Source organism: Bombina bombina, chromosome 8 (genome assembly GCF_027579735.1).
Source record: "Bombina bombina isolate aBomBom1 chromosome 8, aBomBom1.pri, whole genome shotgun sequence".
Lineage (NCBI taxonomy): Eukaryota > Metazoa > Chordata > Amphibia > Anura > Bombinatoridae > Bombina > Bombina bombina.
The window spans coordinates 266,943,403-266,966,311 of record NC_069506.1 but is presented as its reverse complement, the minus strand read 5'-3'; the positions used below and the strand labels follow the sequence as shown (position 1 = coordinate 266,966,311).

Here is a 22,909-nt window from a genome sequence, read left to right as displayed (position 1 = left end):
TATGAAAGAAATGAATTTATCAGGTAAGTTCTTACATAAATTATGTTTTTGTCCCTCCCTCTCTAGTGACTCTTGCGTGGAGTTCCACATCTTGGGTATTGCTATCCCATACGTCACTAGCTCATGGACTCTTGCCAATTACATGAAAGAAAACATAATTTATATAAGAACTTACCTGATAAATTTGTTTCTTTCATATTGGCAAGAGTCCATGAGGCCCACCCTTTTTTATGGTGGTTATGATTTTTTTGTATGAAGCACAATTATTTCCAAATTCCTTTGTTGATGCCTTTTACTCCTTTCTTTATCACCCCACTTCTTGGCTATTCGTTAAACTGAATTGTGGGTGTGTTGAGGGGTGTATTTATAGGCATTTTGAGGTTTGGGAAACTTTGCCCCTCATGGTAGGATTGTATATCCCATACGTCACTAGCTCATGGACTCTTGTCAATATGAAAGAAATGAATTTATCAGGTAAGTTCTTACATAAATTATGTTTTTTTCAGGGGAGGGGCAGTCATTAACATATTTCAAAGCCAGTCGAACAAACGGTTAATTTTAGTGTTGATCCACTGCTACTGAATACTAGCTGGTGCTGCGGAATCTGTTGCTGCTCTAAAAAAAATGATAATAATAGTAATAATATTAATAATACATAATAATACCAGTTGTTCTGGTTGATCTGTAACGTCTTAAAGGGAGACAATACAATGTTTCTTTCATGCTCATGAAAGAGTAACAGGTAAGCAATTTAACATTTTTTTATATGAAAAGGACTAAGTAGACTATTTTTTGATTTATTATATATAAGCGCAATGACTTGGTAAAGTCAATGAACTGTTCAAGGTAATTCTGAAAACAATCACCTCTTCTAAAGCAGACAAAGATCTCTCAGCATGGGTCTGAATTCCAGGCCTCTCAGGAGCCACACTTCTTCATCTAATCAAAAAAGATAAGATGCTGATTTAAATTTTGGCAGCCAACTGCTTCTTTATTAGGATCTCTACTATAGCTCTTCACAGACAACAGTTTAAAAATAAATACCTGGAAGCTGACGCGTTTCGCACTAACACAAGCAATAATCAGAGGTCATGTCACTAGATATACACCAATTATTTAAATATGCTTTTAAACAAGCATCCACCAATCACAGTTTTCTGTCAACATTACTTTCATAAATGGGTTATGCACATAAATGGTATAAGCACAATCTGTTCAGAAGTTACCAAGGCAAAAATACACAAATACAAACGGACATTGGGGCAGACTGCAATGGCCTTTTGGGTCTTATCTACTGTCATAATCTATGTCTCTGTAGAAAATATCTCTGTAGACACTGAGTGAAAATCTTCAGATTAAGTTTGGAAAGATGCTCGAGCAGTCTTATATTCTTACATGATAATATGTGTTACCTTGATGACTAAAGTATTTGTTCTCAGCACTGTGAAAATGTCTCTTCATCAAGATACCTACCTTTTGGTTGTACAGGCAACGACATAACCTAATTTGGGACTATATTAGAAATATTTCTCCCTGGAATTTATTCTTCAGACAGCATTTAACTTGGTGTGTTTTCAGCAACAAGATTAAACTACATGTAAGACTGCAGTATTTTTTTTATTTTTTTATCAATTTCCTTGTGAAACAAAAACTATTTGTATAATGTTTTATGCCTTAGTTTTAATAAAGAGAGAACCTACATATTGATATATATTATGCAAAGAAGCAGACAAATGAGAGGGATTCCAGAAGGATATAGGAAATGCTTTCAGGAGATTGGCTAGAAATATTATAAAATTAACAGGGCTCAAAATTTCTACTAGTGAATGTTTACAAATGTTATTTGAAGGGATATTATAAATCCATGAAAGTGCTAGGATATGTTATTCCTCTAGGGTTATAGAGACCCCATTAGTGCTTAGACGGTTACTTCTGAAAGGGTAAACGGGCAGATAGAGATTGGAGAGGAAAAGTGAAAGTGTAGAAAAAGATAGCGTTAAAGGGACATTAAACACTAAATAAATGCTAGATAGAATGATGCATTCAAAGAAAAGATTAGTCTAAGAATAACATGTAGATATATTTTTTAAAGTTTCATTAGTTGTTTAAACAGTGGCAAATAAGTAAAAGTTTTATTGTCTATAAAACAATGGGAGCTGCAATGTTGTAACTTAGGTTACTTTCTTTGCTGTGGCTAATAGGGGACAGTTATAAATAGATCACTAGAGTGTGCAGCCAATGGATGTATGGAACACTTCCATTTCTATCATGAACTGAAATACTCACAATTTCAAAATGGAATTTCAGAAAAAGGGGACAAAATAAATAATGAAATAATGAAAGTATATTTAAGAGTTTTTTTATATATATATATATAGGATTTATAATGTTACCATCTCAAAGTGAAGAGATATGAGAGAGAGGAGAGAGAATGTCAAGAGAAGATATGGCCTGAGAAAGAAAGGAGGGGGTAAAAAGTGAGATTGAAGAGAGGAGGTAGTGAAGAAAGACAGATGCTAATTATAAAACAATGTTTGCAGGTCTTCTATGACCTCACATTAAAGTGAAGGTAAAGTTACCTCTACTTCTATCAAGCATAGCATTAGGGATGCAAAATAAATATAAGTTTAATTCATCATTTTTAATATTGTTACCTATAGATAAAGTTATCGGCTTTAGAATGGCTCTTCTTACCATCCACTAATACAACCCGCATATAACATTTTTTTTTCGCTATCGATCATGTGTTTTTATGCTCCAATTGAAATCTCGGCCGTTAGGCGGCCAGCCCTCCGCGTCATCCACCCCTTTAGCCTCTACGCATGCTCTCTTTAAGTACTTTACTGCTTGATGATGATAAAGCGCGCTCCCATTTTGCGCATGCGTGTTACTTCCAAGTAAGCATCCTTTCATACATCATCTGCTTGCTACGGAGTGCTTGGACACAGAGAGTATTCCTTCAATTCTATGTTACCTTTAGAAGCGCAGTTTGAATTAGTGTTTCCCGGTGACCTGTGCAGTGGTTTGCAGCCTCGGCGATTAGCGCATGCGCAGTTAGATACTGTAGTGTGAACGCGCATTTCAGAAACAGAGAGCGGGCGGGACAGCTGAAGTAGTCAGCAAGATAAAAAGACAGAAGTAGTGCTTGGGAGGAGTCATGAGATAAGCGGTAGGGATTTTGACATATAATTTTGTTTGTAAAATATTGAAGTAAGCAGAAAAAAAACTTAGCGACTAGATTAGTGACATATAGATAAATGCTAGGTTATCTTCCATAATGTCAAACGTTACCTTCACTTTAATATTAACACTCTCTGCTTTCTCTCAGTTCAACAACTTCATTTTTCTGTCCAGCTGCTGTCTTACCCAGAACCCTAGTTGATGTTGCAAACTATGCACCTATTATTGTTAATTTGTTACTGTATGTAGCATTTTTTTTATTTATGGTATAAAACCAAAACAATATTAAAAAATGACTGCACAATAAGGTGTTTCACATTGGCTAAACATATGCTAAGAATGGGGGATTATTGGGTGTGGTGTGGGCGTGTAGTGAGTGGGATCAGAAGTGGCGAGTAACATTTAGGGCTTGAAATTTTGACCCCGGTAATAATAATAAAAAGTACATTATGTTCTATGTGAGGAGCAAAAGCACTTTTTTTTTTTTATTTGTCTTAATTTTATTTTATTTACTGTAAAAGCATTTTAAATAAAAATTCATAATAAAACAGTATTACATTAAGTAAAGTTTGTCTTTATTTGTATTAATTTACTTTAATTTACTGTATTTTAATATTAATATCAAGTAAATACAGCGTTCATAGTATAGTATGGGTTATAGAACTAGTTAGGCCTAATTTTAATAGTAACTCTCATGCAACCAGAAACTACACTTATCCGGAATCTACCAATCCCCATGGGTGCCAGTTAGCTGAGAGTTTACTGTACCTGGAAACTGCCCTTTGTTATTATTTTTATTTATTTTTTATTTTATTTTTTTTATTATTTTTAATTAAGGTTTTTAGTGAGTACAATAAGTGAAAACAAACAGTTGTTAAGTTTGGGTACAGGCATATTTAGGTATGATTGCAGTAAAAATACAAAATACTCAAAACCATCATTCATATACCTTATGTACTAGGGTATCTGGAACATGAAGTACTCTAAAAGTATAGTAAATATTTGATAATGAAACCTCATTTTACAATTTAAAGATTCCTCCAAATCCACATAGAGCCACTCGTGGACTCATTACAATTTTGATAACCTAGGGGAGGAAAAATATTGATGTAAAGGTCACTCTTGGACCTTTGTAAAAAGATATAGTGAATGCTTGCTAAGGCTGCAACTTCAACAATACATTAATATAAGCATTATAAATAGCCTAACACTGTCATTATTTAATGGTGAATTACTTAGAGGGCTAGGATGTTAGTGCAGCTGAAAAGCTAAATTGATTATTCTTGTATGTATATATACTGGGGATAGACCCAAACTGTGGAGGATTTAAAGTAAGGTTAGGGGCTATCAAGGGGTCATTGGGTATAAACATAGAACTTGCTTATAAAACTTATCATTCATGTTAACAAATTAGCAATCTAAAGAACTTAATGAAGCTAAGGCTGCAACGCCAATAAAACACATTTACTAGGAGAATAGATATTCAGATACTATTGCTATTTAGTGGCTATGAAGGGAGCTGAAGAATCAGTAGTAGTGGTAAGCTAAGATCCAGTTATCTATCTATGGATAGATTATATAGTTTCTCAAGTATTATCAGTGGATCTGACTTAAAAAACGACTTATTGATAGGACATGTAGGTATTCCTTATAATAACTCTCAGGGCTCCCCCCTTTTTTACCCTTTTTTTTCTTTTCCTCTTTCTTCCTCTGCTTTCCCTTTCTCTTTTTCCTTATTCTTTCTCTTTTTCTCCTCATCCCCCTCTTTTTATTCCCCTTTCCTCTCTTTTTTCTTTCTGTAGATATTCATAAATAGCTGTTATACAGGGAGGTCTGTTGTGTAAATAAAATATGTAGAGAATGAGCCATGCCGTCCCGGCCGCAGACCGCACGGCCCACCCTCACACCTTAACCACTAACCTCTTGGTGAATATTTTGAAATTTGGGGTAAAAACCTCTAAACTGTTGGGGATTTTAGCATTTGGTATAGTAACATCTGATATAACTTATTGAGCTAGAGAAGTATACAATTAGGGAACATTTCCATGAAGAGAAAAAAAAAAAGAAAAATTGCTGTGAATCTCAACTGAGTGAACATAAACTATTAGTATGGACAAAAATAAGCATAAACATTGCTGAACTAGTTTAAAACAAGAGCATTGTGGCTAGTGTATTGACTATATGTGAGTTCTCTGCACTATAACCTAAGAGCCTTAAAAGGCAGCTGCCTAGGACATCTCTGAGTATATCATACTGTTCTAGCTATATTAAATATTTTAATGAGTAACATCAAAGGATACCTTTATATGGGTTGCATAGTACACTTATAAACAATCATTCAATGGCCCACAAAAGTACATATCGTCTGCTTATTACTATTAATAGATAAATAAATGGGCACCTAACATATAAGTGTAACACTCAGCCATTTACACTCATAGGAGATCGCCAGCAACTATTACTCCACACAGTCTCTTCTATATAAATAGATATTCAACGTCCCAGGATGTACCACTATAAAATCTATTATTATGTAGGCATAAGCATAAACGGCACAGAACAGATCAAGAGCAAGAAAAGTGAACCTGCATGCCATATTGACGTCTCTTGACGCAAAAGAAAAAAAAGACAAAAAAAACTGTCAGGACATCTCTAAAAGTCTCACATTTAGCCCACGCCAATTCTCAATTTGACTGTCTCTGAATAAAAGTAAACATAATCTGGCTCGCTTTCCAAAACTAGCAAGTGCGATCCCTGTAGATCAGATCCGTGAAAGTTCCCATCTTGAGAGAGACCGGCAAGGACTCTAACCTGGTCGCATTGTGTAGATGATGGCTTGTCACCAAACAAGCTCCATTTAGTCAGCAAAACAGTCCCCACCATCCCTGTACCTCCATTCTGATGATCTTGGTCAGACAACACTGCGGGATCATCACAACTCTGAGTTATACCACTAACGTCCGGGAAAACACACTCTCCCCATGAACAGCCTGCTTCTATTACTGAAATACCTTGATGGGAGGCATGTTGTTTATAAGTGTGACCCTCCGGAGCATCAGTGGAGATGGTAGCAATGGCGCGAAAGCATACTGCCCTTGATTGTAAAGACGATCGCGTGCATGAATCAGTCTTACTGATACATTCCATTGTAGGGTCAGTGGCTATATTGGTCCCTTGTATTGTTCCTCTAAGGGGTGATGTGACTGTGATCCCATGTCTTGATAAAATAGCCAGTAAACTACACTCCAGTGTTCTGAAATGTCTGGTGATGGCTTCAGTCATTGATGCCTCCCATATTTTGACCGCCTCCATTACAATCTCCTCCACCCGGTTAGGCTCAAATGTGTAAGTCTGTAGAAATTACGCCCAGCACAGGAGTCAAATGTGGTAGTTAAGATCTACCTTGTAACCCAGAATCTGGGGGGGGTATAGATTTGGTAGCCCCAGCCACGCGGTAGTCTGTCGGCAAAGTTCAATTCTCTAGGCACTAGGCAGATGTAGGGCCGTGTGGCTTTCCAAAGAACATAGGTCAGGATTGCAGTCGGAAATCAGCTCCGAGATCCTACCAGGATAAAACCACCAGTATCCTCCAGTAAAAAAGAACACAAATGGTTGAACAAATATATTACTTCTTGAAATAAACAAGTTTAAGATCAGGAGCCGCTTTGGAAGTTGGCTCCGCCCCCGCAAAAGCACTTTTAACTCATAATATGTGCGGTAATTCTGTCACGCACAAAGACCTGCAAAATACTCCTTATTGCTCTCACACTGCAGTTAGCATGCCAATGGTAATCTAGCCAGACATGGGTGAAAATAGAGAGAAAACAAAAAACAAATTAAGAAAAAATTATAATAATCGTTTAGATGTGTAAAATTAAGCAACCTAATAAGTGCTTAACAACGCGAATGCCATTTCTATATGGGAATAATGGGTATATTGTGTGTGCTTGGTGAATTGTTTTTTTCAACCTTTAATACATTAAAAGTATTTTTATAAATTTTTCACATTGAGAAAACACTGTGTTCCGATTTTGGTGAAATTTCCATCTGAAATCAAGAAGAACAGTGCACTGGCATAGTTGTCATAGGCCAAAATGTGCCCATGTGTGGAGCACTAGTGCAGTGGCATTATGCAGTATCGCAAAGAGATATGCGGAACTTCCTTCATAATAAATATGCAGATATGTAAAAGAGCCAAAAGTAGATTCAATTACCAAGGGAAATAATATTTATTTCAGTGACTTTGCATTATTATGATGCCATTATCCTTACTGCAGTTGTGCACAATATTTAAATGACATTATGGTATGCTGTACACTTATTTGTCTTGGCACAGCTGGTTACACATTCTTGAGACAAAACCCTACACTGGCAATTAAACGCTGTTGTGATTATTGTGTAGCATTTTATGAACAATGATGATAAATACATAAGAAACCATTCTGGTGTTAAACTAAGAAATATTTGTGCAAAAATGAAATTTCATATAGTGAAGCAGCAATAGAGAGAATCAGTTAAAAACAAAGCCAACTGGCTAATTCATTTTGTACCATTTATAATATAAAATATTACACAATCTGAAGACTATGCTATAGGTTCTTCTATCTAGCAATACTATATACGTCTCCATTCTGTCAATACCCTAGCACCAAACCATATCAGATCACACACACTATCTGGTACCAAACACTGCATGTGGGTAGTGTTGGGCTGGGAAAAATAAAGGCGACACTGTAAAGATGTTGTCTCTAGGTACCACAGTAAGCTCAGTTGCGCAGGGTGTAATCCTTCTGACCATGTATTTTTTTTCTTTTTCTAAATTTGACAAATTACAGAGATGAAAATATAATGCATCATTTGTCAAGTTCATTTGTGACTCATTTCTTTGGTGTCGACATTCCTGCATAGATATGCTGATTTGTTTTTATTAGAATTGAAAAACAGACAAGTCCCACAGCAATCATACATAAATTAATAAGTGTATGAACACATTGTTGGAACCCCAGGGTTTCTTATACCACCAGTGGGCATTTAGCAGCTTGCTGAACACTTGTTACTAACACATTTACAAATGCCTTTACATAATAATAATTAAACCTGTCACAAACTGCAGCTATTGGGCATGTTTTTAGCTGCAGTTTGTGGCATGTTTAATTAATATATATATATATATATATATATATATATATATATATATATATATATATATATATATAAATATATATATAAAAGGCGTTTGTAATTGCTGTAATAAGCGTCCAACAGTCCAATGGCTGTTAGTGCGTGCGTCCGTTCACTCATTGTAGAAGATTCAGATGGGATTCAGTCTTGGTAAATGTTTCTTATTTATTTTGGAATCAAGATCATAAATATCAGTTTAGAGTTTGCACAGTGTGCTTGTTTTGTTGGTGTTTTAATGACTTTACTTTGTTTTTTTACAGACAGCAAAACCACCTGATTTAAACCCTGAATCAGAAGAAAATATGCCATCACGGAGCTCTCCTGAGGGACCAGACCCTCCTATACTCATCCAAGTTACTAAACAGGATGAAGAGCCACCACCTGATCTTGAGAATGTAAAGAAAAAGATGGACAATGGTGGTTATACTTCTGTAGTAAGTATTTGGGTTACTACCCTGAAGAAGCCATAAGCTTGTATGTAGGGGAACAGTATACACACTTCTCTGTTACAGAATTAATGTTATATTCCCTGCAAGTTAAATTATCATCCCCCTTAAAACAAGGCTCAACACACACACGCTGGGTCCTGCATTGAAGGCATCTGATTGGCAAGCTTCCATGGGTTTTGGACTAAAGTTTGCCCAATATATTGTGTTCTTTTGCTATAAATGTATTTGTTTTCATGAAATTCTTTTTTTGTTAGGTTTTCTACTCAAGGTAACATTTTGGAGAAACAACAAAAAACATTGTCACATAGATGAGGCGCTTACACATTAATGTCCATTATGATTTTCATAACATATAAAGCTTTATAGAAATTAGAAGCATGTGTTCAAGTTTTTTTCGTAGAAAACCTTGTCTGCGTATATAGATACACTAGTGAATTATCAAATAGAAATAGGTTTCCATGGTAGAAGTCTATTTATTTTATTGTTATTATTTTTTATTATTAATATTATTATTATTATTATACTTTTTTTAAAGCACCAACAAATTTCACAGCCCTGTCCATGGGTACAATTGATACAATGATACAATACTTGTATCTTTTTTTTTTTTTAGAAGGCCTGATCACAGTCATCCAGGATCTCTGGGTTCTAAACATAGTTTCAAAGGATTGCAGAATAGGTTTCAAATCTAGGCCTATTTGAGGAAGCTGTCTCCTATCTCATGTTCAAAAAGACTTTATGAATTGTATGGCTATATTAGCTGTAGCTCAAGTTTCTTTCATATAGGTGGCGAGAGTCCACAATTTGTTACATATGGGATATATATTCCCACCAGGAGGAGGCAAAGTTTCCCAAACCTCAAAGCCTATAAATACCCCACCCACCTCACTCATATCTCATTTTAAATTTTGCCTCCTTTGGAGGTGGTTCAAAGTATGATGTGCTTCATTTTTATAGGTGCTTCAGTGTATATTGAAGTCTGTTTTTTCCCTTCAGGGTACTATGTTTCTAAGAGGGAAGTAAGGGAAGTTTGCCTACGGTTGCCATGTTTTTACCTCTGTTTAAAACCTTTTTTAAATAGGCTATCTGTAAACCGGTCGCAGAGATTCATCTCTTGTTTCCCTTTGCAGTTCAACATACTCCCATATTTGTACCTCTGCTGATATGTTTCAGCACTGGTTTGCTTGTCTGCAATTCAGTGGACGAGTGTCTGCCACAATTATTGTAAGTATAATTTCTTTTAAGACACTCCTTGATATTTTGTTCACTTTTTAATAGAAGTTTATTTGCTTTATATTTTGTAGCCCAGGGACAGTGTTTTATTTCCGCTTGATGCGCTTTAGAGGATTGATAGAGCTTTGTAAATAGCAATGCTGTATTTTGTTTTACCGCTTCTAAGAGCTATGGGAGAGCAATGTTACTTACGGTCCGTTACAGATTTTAAAATTGTGCTTAACGCGCCGCTGTGTCGCGGCTCTTTTCTCCAACATTGGTGTGTCCAGTCCACGGCGTCATCCTTACTTGTGGGAATATCTCTTCCCCAACAGGAAATGGCAAAGAGTCCCAGCAAAAGCTGTCCATATAGTCCCTCCTAAGCTCCGCCCACCCCAGTCATTCTCTTTGCCGTTGCACAGGCAACATCTCCACGGAGATGGTTAAGAGTATGTGGTGTTTAGTTGTAGTTTTTTATTCTACTAACAAGAGTTTGTTATTTTAAAATAGTGCTGGTATTTACTATTTATTTACTATTTACTCTGAAACAGAAAAAGATGAAGAGTTCCGTTTGTGAGAGGAAGATGATTTTAGCAGCAGTAACTAAAATCGGTTGCTGTTTCCACATAGGACTGTTGAGATGAAGTAACTTCAGTTGGGGGAAACAGTTAGCAGACTTTGCTGCTTAAGGTATGACTAGCCATATTTCTAACAAGACTGTGTAATGCTGGAAGGCTGTCATTTTCCCCTCATGGGGACCGGTAAGCCATTTTTCTTAGTCTCAAACAGAATAAAGGGCTTAATATGGGCTGTAAAACTGGTAGACACTTTTATGGGCAAAATCGATTGCTTTATTTGAGCATATTATACATGTTTATGTTTGAAATTCACACTTATAAGCTTGGGGAACGTTTTTTAACGTCAGGCACTGAGTTAGACACCTTTCCAGTCAGGAAGGGCCTTCCCAGTTGTAGGCTGAGCCTCATTTTCGCGCCATTACTGCGCAGTTACTTTTGGGAGCAAGACATGCAGATGCATGTGTGTGGATCTGAAAGTGGTTGGAAAAGTTCCTAGAAGGCTTCATTTGGTATCGTATTCCCCCCTGGGTTTGGTAGAGTCGCAGCAAAGGCTGTAGCTGGGACTGTAGAGGGGTTAAAAACTGTAACAGGCTCCGGTTTCTTTATTTTAAGGGTTAATGCTCTGAAAATTGACTAAATTACCAGAACTAAGGGGCAAGCGTGATCACTCTGGGGTGAGAACAGAGTGCGCTGATAATACTAGAGCCATGTCTGATACTGCGTCACAGCTTGCAGAGCATGAGGACGGAGAGCTTCATTCTGTGGGTGACGGTTCTGATCCAAACAGATTGGATTCAGATATTTCAAATTTTAAATTTAAATTGGAGAACCTCCGTGTATTACTAGGGGAGGTTTTAGCGGCTCTTAATGATTGTAACACTGTTGCAATACCAGAGAAATTGTGTAGGTTGGATAAATACTTTGCGGTACCGGCGAGTACTGACGTTTTTCCTATACCTAAGAGACTAACTGAAATTGTTACTAAGGAGTGGGATAGACCCGGTGTGCCGTTCTCACCCCCTCCAATATTTAGAAAGATGTTTCCAATAGACGCCACCACACGGGACTTATGGCAAACGGTCCCTAAGGTGGAGGGAGCAGTTTCTACTTTAGCTAAGCGTACCACTATCCCGGTGGAGGATAGCTGTGCTTTTTCAGATCCAATGGATAAAAAATTAGAGGGTTACCTTAAGAAAATGTTTGTTCAACAAGGTTTTATATTGCAACCCCTTGCATGCATCGCGCCGATTACGGCTGCGGCAGCATTTTGGATGGAGTCTCTGGAAGAGAACCTTAGTTCAGCTACGCTGGACGACATTACGGACAGGCTTAGAGTCCTTAAACTAGCTAATTCATTCATTTCGGAGGCCGTAGTACATTTAACCAAACTTACGGCTAAGAACTCAGGATTCGCCATTCAGGCACGTAGGGCGCTGTGGCTAAAATCCTGGTCAGCTGATGTAACTTCTAAGTCCAAATTACTTAATATACCTTTCAAAGGGCAAACTTTATTTGGGCCCGGTTTGAAAGAAATTATCGCTGACATTACAGGAGGTAAGGGCCACGCCCTGCCTCAAGACAAAGCCAAAGCTAAGGCTAGACAGTCTAATTTTCGTCCCTTTCGGAATTTCAAAGCAGGAGCAGCACCAACTTCCACTGCACCAAAACAGGAAGGAGCCGTTGCTCGTTACAGACAAGGCTGGAAACCTAACCAGTCCTGGAACAAGGGCAAGCAGGCCAGGAAACCTGCTGCTGCCCCTAAGACAGCATGAATCGAGGGCCCCCGATCCGGGACCGGATCTAGTAGGGGGCAGACTCTCTCTCTTCGCCCAGGCTTGGGCAAGAGATGTTCAGGATCCCTGGGCGCTAGAGATCATATCTCAGGGTTACCTTCTAGACTTCAAATTCTCTCCCCCAAGAGGGAGATTTCATCTGTCAAGGTTGTCAACAAACCAGATAAAGAAAGAAGCGTTTCTACGCTGTGTACAAGATCTATTATTAATGGGAGTGATCCATCCGGTTCCGCGGTCGGAACAAGGACAAGGGTTTTACTCAAACCTGTTTGTGGTTCCCAAAAAAGAGGGGACTTTCAGGCCAATCTTGGATTTAAAGATCCTAAACAAATTCCTAAGAGTTCCATCGTTCAAAATGGAAACTATTCGGACAATCTTACCCATGATCCAAAAGGGTCAGTACATGACCACAGTGGATTTAAAGGATGCTTACCTTCACATACCGATTCACAAAGATCATTACCGGTATCTAAGGTTTGCCTTCTTAGACAGGCATTACCAGTTTGTAGCTCTTCCATTCGGATTGGCTACGGCTCCAAGAATCTTCACAAAGGTTCTGGGTGCCCTTCTGGCGGTACTAAGACCGCGAGGAATTTCGGTAGCTCCGTACCTAGACGACATTCTGATACAAGCTTCAAGCTTTCAAACTGCCAAGTCTCATACAGAGTTAGTTCTGGCATTTCTAAGGTCGCATGGATGGAAAGTGAACGAAAAGAAGAGTTCTCTTTTTCCTCTCACAAGAGTTCCATTCTTGGGGACTCTTATAGATTCTGTAGAAATGAAGATTTATCTGACAGAAGACAGATTAACAAAGCTTCTAAATGCATGCCGTGTCCTTCATTCCATTCAACTCCCGTCAGTAGCTCAATGCATGGAGGTGATCGGCTTAATGGTAGCAGCAATGGACATAGTACCCTTTGCACGTCTACATCTCAGACCGCTGCAATTGTGCATGCTGAGTCAGTGGAATGGGGATTACTCAGACTTGTCCCCTACTCTGAATCTGGATCAAGAAACCAGAAACTCTCTTCTATGGTGGCTTTCTCGGCCACATCTGTCCAGGGGGATGCCATTCAGCAGGCCGGACTGGACAATTGTAACAACAGACGCCAGCCTACTAGGTTGGGGCGCTGTCTGGAATTCTCTGAAGGCTCAGGGACAATGGAGTCAGGAGGAAAGTCTCCTACCAATAAACATTCTGGAATTGAGAGCAGTTCTCAATGCCCTTCTGGCTTGGCCCCAGTTAAAAACTCGGGGGTTCATCAGGTTTCAGTCGGACAACATCACGACTGTAGCGTACATCAACCATCAAGGAGGGACAAGAAGCTCCCTAGCAATGATGGAAGTATCAAAGATAATTCGCTGGGCAGAGTCTCACTCTTGCCACCTGTCAGCAATCCACATCCCGGGAGTGGAGAACTGGGAGGCGGATTTCTTGAGTCGCCAGACTTTTCATCCGGGGGAGTGGGAACTTCATCCGGAGGTCTTTGCCCAAATACTTCGACGTTGGGGCAAACCAGAGATAGATCTCATGGCGTCTCGCCAGAACGCCAAATTTCCTCGCTACGGGTCCAGATCCAGGGATCCGGGAGCGGTTCTGATAGATGCTTTGACAGCACCTTGGAACTTCGGGATGGCTTATGTGTTTCCACCCTTCCCGCTGCTTCCTCGATTGATTGCCAAAATCAAACAGGAGAGAGCATCAGTGATTCTAATAGCGCCTGCATGGCCACGCAGGACTTGGTATGCAGATCTAGTGGACATGTCATCCTGTCCGCCTTGGTCTCTACCTCTAAGACAGGACCTTCTGATACAGGGTCCATTCAAACATCAAAATCTAACTTCTCTGAAGCTGACTGCTTGGAAATTGAACGCTTGATTTTATCAAAACGTGGTTTTTCTGAGTCGGTTATCGATACCCTGATACAGGCTAGGAAGCCTGTTACCAGAAGGATTTACCATAAGATATGGCGTAAATACCTATACTGGTGCGAATCCAAAGGTTACTCCTGGAGTAAGGTTAGGATTCCTAGGATATTGTCCTTTCTACAAGAAGGCTTAGAAAAGGGTTTATCGGCTAGTTCATTAAAGGGACAGATCTCAGCTCTGTCCATCTTGTTGCACAGGCGTCTGTCAGAAAATCCAGACGTCCAGGCTTTTTGTCAGGCTTTAGCTAGAATCAAGCCTGTGTTTAAAACTGTTGCTCCGCCATGGAGTTTAAACCTTGTTCTTAACGTTCTACAAGGAGTTCCGTTTGAACCCCTTCATTCCGTTGATATAAAGTTGTTATCTTGGAAAGTGTTATTTTTAATGGCTATTTCTTCGGCTCGGAGAGTCTCTGAGTTATCAGCTTTACATTGTGATTCTCCTTATTTGATTTTTCATTCAGATAAGGTAGTTCTGCGTACTAAACCTGGGTTCTTACCTAAGGTAGTAACTAACAGGAACATCAATCAAGAGATCGTGGTTCCTTCCCTGTGCCCGAATCCTTCTTCAAAGAAGGAACGTCTTCTACACAATCTGGATGTAGTTCGTGCCCTCAAGTTCTACTTGCAGGCAACTAAGGATTTTCGACAAACGTCTTCCCTGTTTGTCGTGTACTCTGGTCAGAGGAGAGGTCATAAGGCTTCGGCTACCTCTCTCTCCTTCTGGCTTCGTAGCATAATTCGTTTAGCCTATGAGACTGCTGGACAGCAGCCTCCTGAAAGAATTACAGCTCATTCTACTAGAGCTGTGGCTTCCACTTGGGCCTTTAAGAATGAGGCCTCTGTTGAACAGATTTGCAAGGCTGCAACTTGGTCTTCGCTTCATACTTTTTCCAAATTTTACAAATTTGACACTTTTGCTTCTTCGGAGGCTATTTTTGGGAGAAAGGTTCTTCAGGCAGTGGTTCCTTCTGTATAATGAGCCTGCCTATCCCTCCCGTCATCCGTGTACTTTTGCTTTGGTATTGGTATCCCAGAAGTAATGATGACCCGTGGACTGATCACACATAACAGAAGAAAACATAATTTATGCTTACCTGATAAATTCCTTTCTTCTGTTGTGTGATCAGTCCATGGCCCGCCCTGTTTTTTAAGGCAGGTAAATATTTTTTAAATTATACTCCAGTCACCACTTCACCCTTGGTTTCTCCTTTCTCGTTGATTCTTGGTCGAATGACTGGGAGTGACGTAGAGGGGAGGAGCTATATGCAGCTCTGCTGGGTGAATCCTCTTGCATTTCCTGTTGGGGAGGAGTTATATCCCAGAAGTAATGATGACCCGTGGACTGATCACACAACAGAAGAAAGGAATTTATCAGGTAAGCATAAATTATGTTTTTGTACTTTATTGACAAGTTTAAGCCTGTTTAACATGTCTGCACCTTCAGATAAGCTATGTTCTATATGTTTGAAGATCAATGTGTCCCCCCCTTCAAAATTGTGTGATAATTGTGCCATAGCGTCCAAACAAAGTAAGGACAGTACTGCCACAGATAGTAAAGTTGCCCAAGATGATTCATCAGATGAAGGGAGTAGACATAGTTCTACATCATCTCCTTCTGTGTCTACACCAGTTTTGCCCACGCAGGAGGCCCCTAGTACTTCTAGCGCGCTAATGCTTATTACTATGCAACAATTGACGGCAGTAATGGATAAATCCATAGCAAATATTTTATCCAAAATGCCTGCATAGCAGAGAAAGCGCGATTGCTCTGTTTTAAACACTGAAGAGCAAGAGGGCGCTGATGATAATTGCTCTGTCATACCCTCACACCAATCTGAAGGGGCCATGAGGGAGGTTTTGTCAGATGGGGAAATTTCAGATTCAGGAAAAATTTCTCAACAGGCTGAACCTGATGTTGTGACATTTAAATTTAAATTAGAGCATCTCCGCGCACTGCTTAAGGAGGTGTTATCTACTCTGGATGATTGTGACAACCTGGTCATTCCAGAAAAATTATGCAAGATGGACAAGTTCCTAGAGGTTCCGGTGCACCCCGACGCTTTTCCTATACCCAAGTGGGTGGCGGACATAGTGAATAAGGAGTGGGAGAAGCCCGGCATACCTTTTGTTCCCCCTCCTATATTTAAGAAATTATTTCCTATGGTCGACCCCAGAAAGGACTTATGGCAGACAGTCCCTAAGGTCGAGGGAGAAGTTTCTACTCTAAACAAGCGTACTACTATCCCTATCGAGGATAATTGTGCTTTCAAAGATCCTATGGATAAAAAATTGGAGGGTTTGCTTAAAAAGATTTTTGTACAGCAAGGTTACCTCCTGCAACCCATTTCGTGCATTGTTCCTGTCACTACAGCAGCGTGGTTCTGGTTCGAGGAACTAGAAAAGTCGCTCAGTAGAGAAACTCCGTATGAGGAGGTTATGGACAGAGTTCACGCACTCAAGTTGGCTAATTCTTTTATTTTAGATGCCGCTTTGCAATTAGCTATATTAGCGGCGAAAAATTCAGGGTTTGCAATTGTGGCGCGCAGAGCGCTTTGGCTAAAGTCTTGGTCAGCGGATGTATCTTCCAAGACAAAATTGCTTAATATCCCCTTCAAGGGTAAAACTCTCTTTGGGCCAGAATTGAAAGAGATTATCTCAGACATCACTGGGGGAAAGGACCACGCCCTCCCACAAGATAGGCCTTTCAAAGCCAAGAATAAGTCTAATTTTCGTTCCTTTCGCAATTTCAGGAATGGACCGGCCTCTAATTCCGCATCCTCTAAACAAGAGGGTAATGCTTCACAAACCAAGCCAGCCTGGAAACCGATGCAAGGCTGGAACAAGGGTAAGCAGGCCAAGAAGCCTGCTGCTACTAACAAAACAGCATGAAGGAGTAGCCCCCGATCCGGGACCGGATCTAGTAGGGGGCAGACTCTCTCTCTTTGCTCAGGCTTGGGCAAGAGATGTTCAGGATCCCTGGGCACTAGAAATAGTCTCTCAGGGTTATCTTCTGGAATTCAAGGAACTACCCCCAAGGGGAAGGTTCCACATGTCTCACTTATCCTCAAACCAAATAAAGAGACAGGCATTCTTACATTGTGTAAAAGACCTGTTAAAAATGGGAGTGATACACCCAGTTCCAAAGGCGGAACAGGGGATGGGATTTTACTCAAATCTGTTTGTAGTTCCCAAAAAAGAGGGAACTTTCAGACCAATTCTGGATTTAAAGATCCTAAACAAATTTCTCAGGGTTCCATCGTTCAAAATGGAAACCATTCGAACGATTCTACCTACAATCCAGGAAGGTCAATTTATGACTACCGTGGATCTAAAGGATGCGTATCTACACATTCCTATCCACAAGGATCATTATCAGTTCCTAAGGTTCGCCTTTCTGGACAAACATTACCAGTTTGTGGCCCTCCCATTCGGATTAGCCACTGCTCCAAGGATTTTCACAAAGGTACTCGGGTCCCTTCTAGCGGTTCTAAGACCAAGGGGCATTGCAGTAGTACCTTACTTGGACGACATTCTAATACAAGCGTCGTCTCTTTCAAAGGCAAAGGCTCACACAGACATCGTTCTGGCCTTTCTCAGATCTCACGGATGGAAGGTGAACATAGAAAAAAGTTCCCTGTCTCCGTTGACAAGAGTTCCTTTCTTGGGAACAATAATAGATTCTTTAGAAATGAGGATTTTCCTGACAGAAGTCAGAAAGTCAAAACTTCTAAACGCTTGTCAAGTTCTGCATTCTATTCCTCGTCCTTCCGTAGCTCAGTGCATGGAAGTGGTAGGATTGATGGTTGCAGCAATGGACATAGTTCCTTTTGCGCGAATTCATCTAAGACCATTACAACTGTGCATGCTGAAACAGTGGAATGGGGACTATACAGACTTGTCTCCAGTGATTCAAGTAGATCAGAAGACCAGAGACTCACTCCGTTGGTGGCTAACCCTGGACCACCTGTCCCAGGGAATGAGCTTCCGCAGACCAAAGTGGGTCATCGTCACGACCGACGCCAGTCTAGTGGGCTGGGGCGCGGTCTGGGACTCCCTGAAAGCTCAGGGACTATGGTCTCGGGAAGAGTCTCTTCTCCCGATAAACATTCTGGAACTGAGAGCGATATTCAATGCTCTCAGGGCTTGGCCTCAACTAGCAAAGGCCAGATTCATAAGATTCCAATCAGACAACATGACGACTGTTGCTTATATCAATCATCAGGGGGGAACAAGGAGTTCCCTGGCGATGAGAGAAGTGACTAAAATAATAAAATGGGCGGAGGATCACTCCTGCCACCTATCTGCGATCCATATCCCAGGAGTGGAAAACTGGGAGGCGGATTATCTGAGTCGTCAGACATTCCATCCGGGGGAGTGGGAACTCCACCCGGAGATCTTTGCCCAGTTGACTCAATTATGGGGCATTCCAGACATGGATCTGATGGCATCTCGTCAGAACTTCAAGGTTCCTTGCTGGGGTCCAGATCCAGGGATCCCAAGGCGACTCTAGTGGATGCACTAGTAGCGCCTTGGACCTTCAACCTAGCTTATGTTTTTCCACCATTTCCTCTCATTCCCAGGCTAGTAGCCAGGATCAAGCAGGAGAGGGCCTCAGTGATCTTGATAGCTCCTGCGTGGCCACGCAGGACTTGGTATGCAGACCTGGTGAATATGTCATCGGTTCCACCATGGAAGCTACCTTTGAGACAGGATCTTCTTGTACAGGGTCCATTCGAACATCCAAATCTGATCTCCCTCCAGCTGACGGCTTGGAAATTGAACGCTTGATTCTATCAAAGCGCGGGTTTTCAGATTCTGTGATAGATACTCTGGTTCAAGCCAGAAAACCGGTAACTAGAAAAATTTACCATAAAATATGGAAAAGATATATCTGCTGGTGTGAATCCAAGGGATTCTTATGGAATAAGATCAAAATTCCTAAGATCCTTTCCTTTCTACAAGAAGGTTTGGATAAAGGATTATCAGCGAGTTCTCTAAAGGGACAGATTTCTGCTTTATCTGTCTTGTTACACAAACGACTGGCAACAGTGCCAGATGTTCAAGCATTTGTTCAGGCTCTGGTTAGGATCAAGCCTGTTTACAGACCTTTGACTCCTCCCTGGAGTTTAAATCTAGTTATTTCAGTTCTCCAAGGGGTTCTGTTTGAACCTTTACATTCCATAGATATTAAGTTGTTATCTTGGAAAGTTTTGTTTTTGGTTGCTATTTCTTCTGCTAGAAGAGTTTCTGAGTTATCTGCTCTGCAGTGTACTCCGCCCTATCTGGTGTTCCATTCAGATAAGGTTGTTTTGCGTACTAAGTTTTCTTCCAAAGGTTGTTTCCAACAAGAATATTAACCAGGAGATAGTTGTACCTTCTTTGTGTCCGAATCCAGTTTCAAAGAAGGAACGTTTGTTACACAATTTAGATGTAGTCCGTGCTCTAAAATTCTATTTAGAAGCTACAAAAGAGTTCAGACAAACATCTTCTCTATTTGTCGTCTATTCTGGTAAAAGGAGAGGTCGAAAAGCGACTTCTACCTCTCTTTCCTTTTGGCTTAAAAGCATCATCCGATTGGCTTACGAGACTGCCGGACGGCAGCCTCCTGAAAGAATCACGGCTCACTCTACTAGGGCTGTGGCTTCCACATGGGCCTTCAAGAACGAGGCTTCTGTTTATCAGATATGTAAGGCAGCGACTTGGTCTTCCCTGCACACTTTTGCCAAATTTTACAAATTTGATACTTTTGCTTCTTCGGAGGCTATTTTTGGGAGAAAGGTTTTGCAAGCCGTGGTGCCTTCTGTTTAGGTAACCTGATTTGCTCCCTCCCTTCATCCGTGTCCTAAAGCTTTGGTATTGGTTCCCACAAGTAAGGATGACGCCGTGGACCGGACACACCAATGTTGGAGAAAACAGAATTTATGCTTACCTGATAAATTACTTTCTCCAACGGTGTGTCCGGTCCACGGCCCGCCCTGGTTTTTTAATCAGGTTTGATTAATTAATTTCTCTAACTACAGTCACCACGGCACCCAATGGTTTTTTCCTGTTTTTTCCTCTTGTCCGTCGGTCGAATGACTGGGGTGGGCGGAGCCTTGGAGGGACTATATGGACAGCTTTTGCTGGGACTCTTTGCCATTTCCTGTTGGGGAAGAGATATTCCCACAAGTAAGGATGACGCCGTGGACCGGACACACCGTTGGAGAAAGTAATTTATCAGGTAAGCATAAATTCTGTTTTCTTACCCGCCCCCTATGACGTCATGTTGTGCCGTTTTTTTGGCGCATTTTTTTGCTGCTGATTTTGGCACCCTTTTATGGTTTAAATATTTGCCCTGTGCATAGATTAGACGCCTCAATTTAATATAGGGGCTTTATGTTGTTTTTTTCATATATAAAGCTCTATGAATAATTGTTTTTATGTTTATTTTTTGCAAAGACTTTTCCAATCCTCAAAGCTCTTTTAAGCAAAGGAAGATTTTTATCTAAAATTTGTAATTATTTTAAAAAAAAATCTGTTTTTGTTTCTATGCCATAATGGAACTTTCTGCTTCTGTCCCTGAAATTATCATAGTACCAGAGTCTGTTGAACACATTTCTACCAAAGCTAAGAGTGTGTTTTGTAAAACTTTTGAAGTGCCATCTTCAGCAAATTTGTGTGACTCATGTATAGTGTTTTATCACGTCCTAATGATGTATCTATGGTTTCAAATACTCCTTCTGTTCCACATTTGCAGATGGTGTACCCCAGCAATGAAGACCTTTATTGCTGCTTCAATTCAGAAGGCTCTGACTGAAATCTCGCCTTTAAATAATCGTAAGAGATCAGCCCATGTTCTACCTTCATCTAGTAATGTATGTACTGATCACACTAATACTGACGTATCTTCTCATGATGATGAAGATTCCTCTGATACTGAGGCTCCCTCATCTGATACTGAACAAGATAAATCTTTTTTGTTTAAAATTTAACATATTCGTTTTCTTTTAAAATAAGTTTTAGTCACTTTAGGAATTGAGGTAGTTAAAACTTCTGAGGATATTCCTTGTAACAAGTTAAATTCTTTTTTTAAGTGTAACTTTGTTATTCCAGAAATATTTCCTGTTCCTAACGCAGTCTCTAATATTATTTCTAAAGAATGGTCTAAACCTGGTACTTCTTTTAGCCATTCTTCTAGGTTTAAAAAATTGTATCCTTTACCTGTTGCTAATTTAGAGCTATGGGAGACTATCCCTAAAGTAGACGGGGCTATTTCTCCTCTGGCTAAACGTACTATGATTCCCTTAGAGGATAGTACTTCTTTCAAAGATCCTTTAGATAGAAAGCTTGAATCTTTTTTTAAGAAGATCTTATTTACGTACTGGTTATGTACTTAGGCCTGCAATAGCTATTGCTGATGTAGCTGCAGCCTCTACTTTTTGGGTATCTAATCTTGATCAGCAATTTTCTTAAGACCCAGAATGTTGTAATATTCTTTATTTACTACAAGAGGCAAATCTTTTTATTTGCGATGCAGTATTTGACATTATCATAATCAATGTTAAAATTATGTCCTTAGCTGTTCTTTCAAGAAGTGCTTTGTGGCTTAAATCTTGGAATGCTGATATGGTTTCTAAAATGAGATTACTATCTCTTTCTATTCAGGGTAAGATTCTATTTGGTTCACAATTAGATTCTATCATTTCTTCTATTACTGGAGGTAAGTCAGTCTTTTTGCCTCAAGATTATAGATCGAAAGGGAAATTCAAGGCTCCAAATCATTTTAGCTCTTTTTGAAATAAAGATCAGAAGCCTTCCCCCTCTCCAAAAGCACCTGGCTATAATTGGAGACCTTCTTCCAATTGGAATAAACCTAAACAATTCAAGAAACCTAATCCTGTCAAGAAAACAGCATGAAGGTGCGGCCCCCAATCCAGTTCTTCTGGTAGGAGGCAGATTAAATCTTTTTCAGAAAATTTGGTCAGAATCTGTCCAAAATTCCTGGATTCAGAATATAATTTCTCAGGGATATCGAATTGGTTTAAAAATGAAACCCCCAAGGGGACGGTTTTATTTAACTCATGTTCTAAAACATCCATTAAAAGCTCAGGCTTTTCTAACATGTGTCTCACATAGGAGTGATTGTCCCAGTTCCTCTACAGGAACAAGGAAAGGGTTTTTACTCAAATATATTCATTGTACTAAAGAAGGAGAATTCCTTCAGACCAATCTTGGATCTGAAAACACTAAACAAATTTGTAAGAATTCCAACTTTCAAGATGGAAACTATAAGGAATATTTTACCTTTTGTTCAGCAAGGTCATTATATGTCCACAATAGACTTACAGGATGCTTATCTTCACATCCCTATTCATCCAGACCATTTTCAATTTCTGAGATTCTCTTTTCTAGAAAAGCATTTTCAGTTTGTTGCTCTTCCGTTTGACCTAGCAACAGCACCAAGAATATTTTCAAAGATTCTTGGTGCCCTTCTATCTGTAATCAGAGAGCAGGGTATTGCGGTGTATACTTATTTGGACAATATCTTGGTTCTAGCTCATTTTTTTCATTTAGCAGAATCTCACACGACTCAACTATTGTTGTTTTTT

The 22,909-nt window shown here is 39.7% G+C and overlaps 1 protein-coding gene across 1 annotated transcript in view; it reads left to right on the top strand.

The window, feature by feature from the left end:
* The window catches only part of KMT2A (lysine methyltransferase 2A), a 555,423-nt gene that overhangs the window by 397,873 nt on the left and 134,641 nt on the right, over positions 1-22,909 (top strand). Inside the window, exon 16 of the mRNA XM_053691137.1 lies at positions 8,622-8,795. Within this exon, the coding sequence (XP_053547112.1) occupies positions 8,622-8,795 (174 nt within the window). The remainder of the gene's footprint in view (positions 1-8,621; positions 8,796-22,909) is intronic.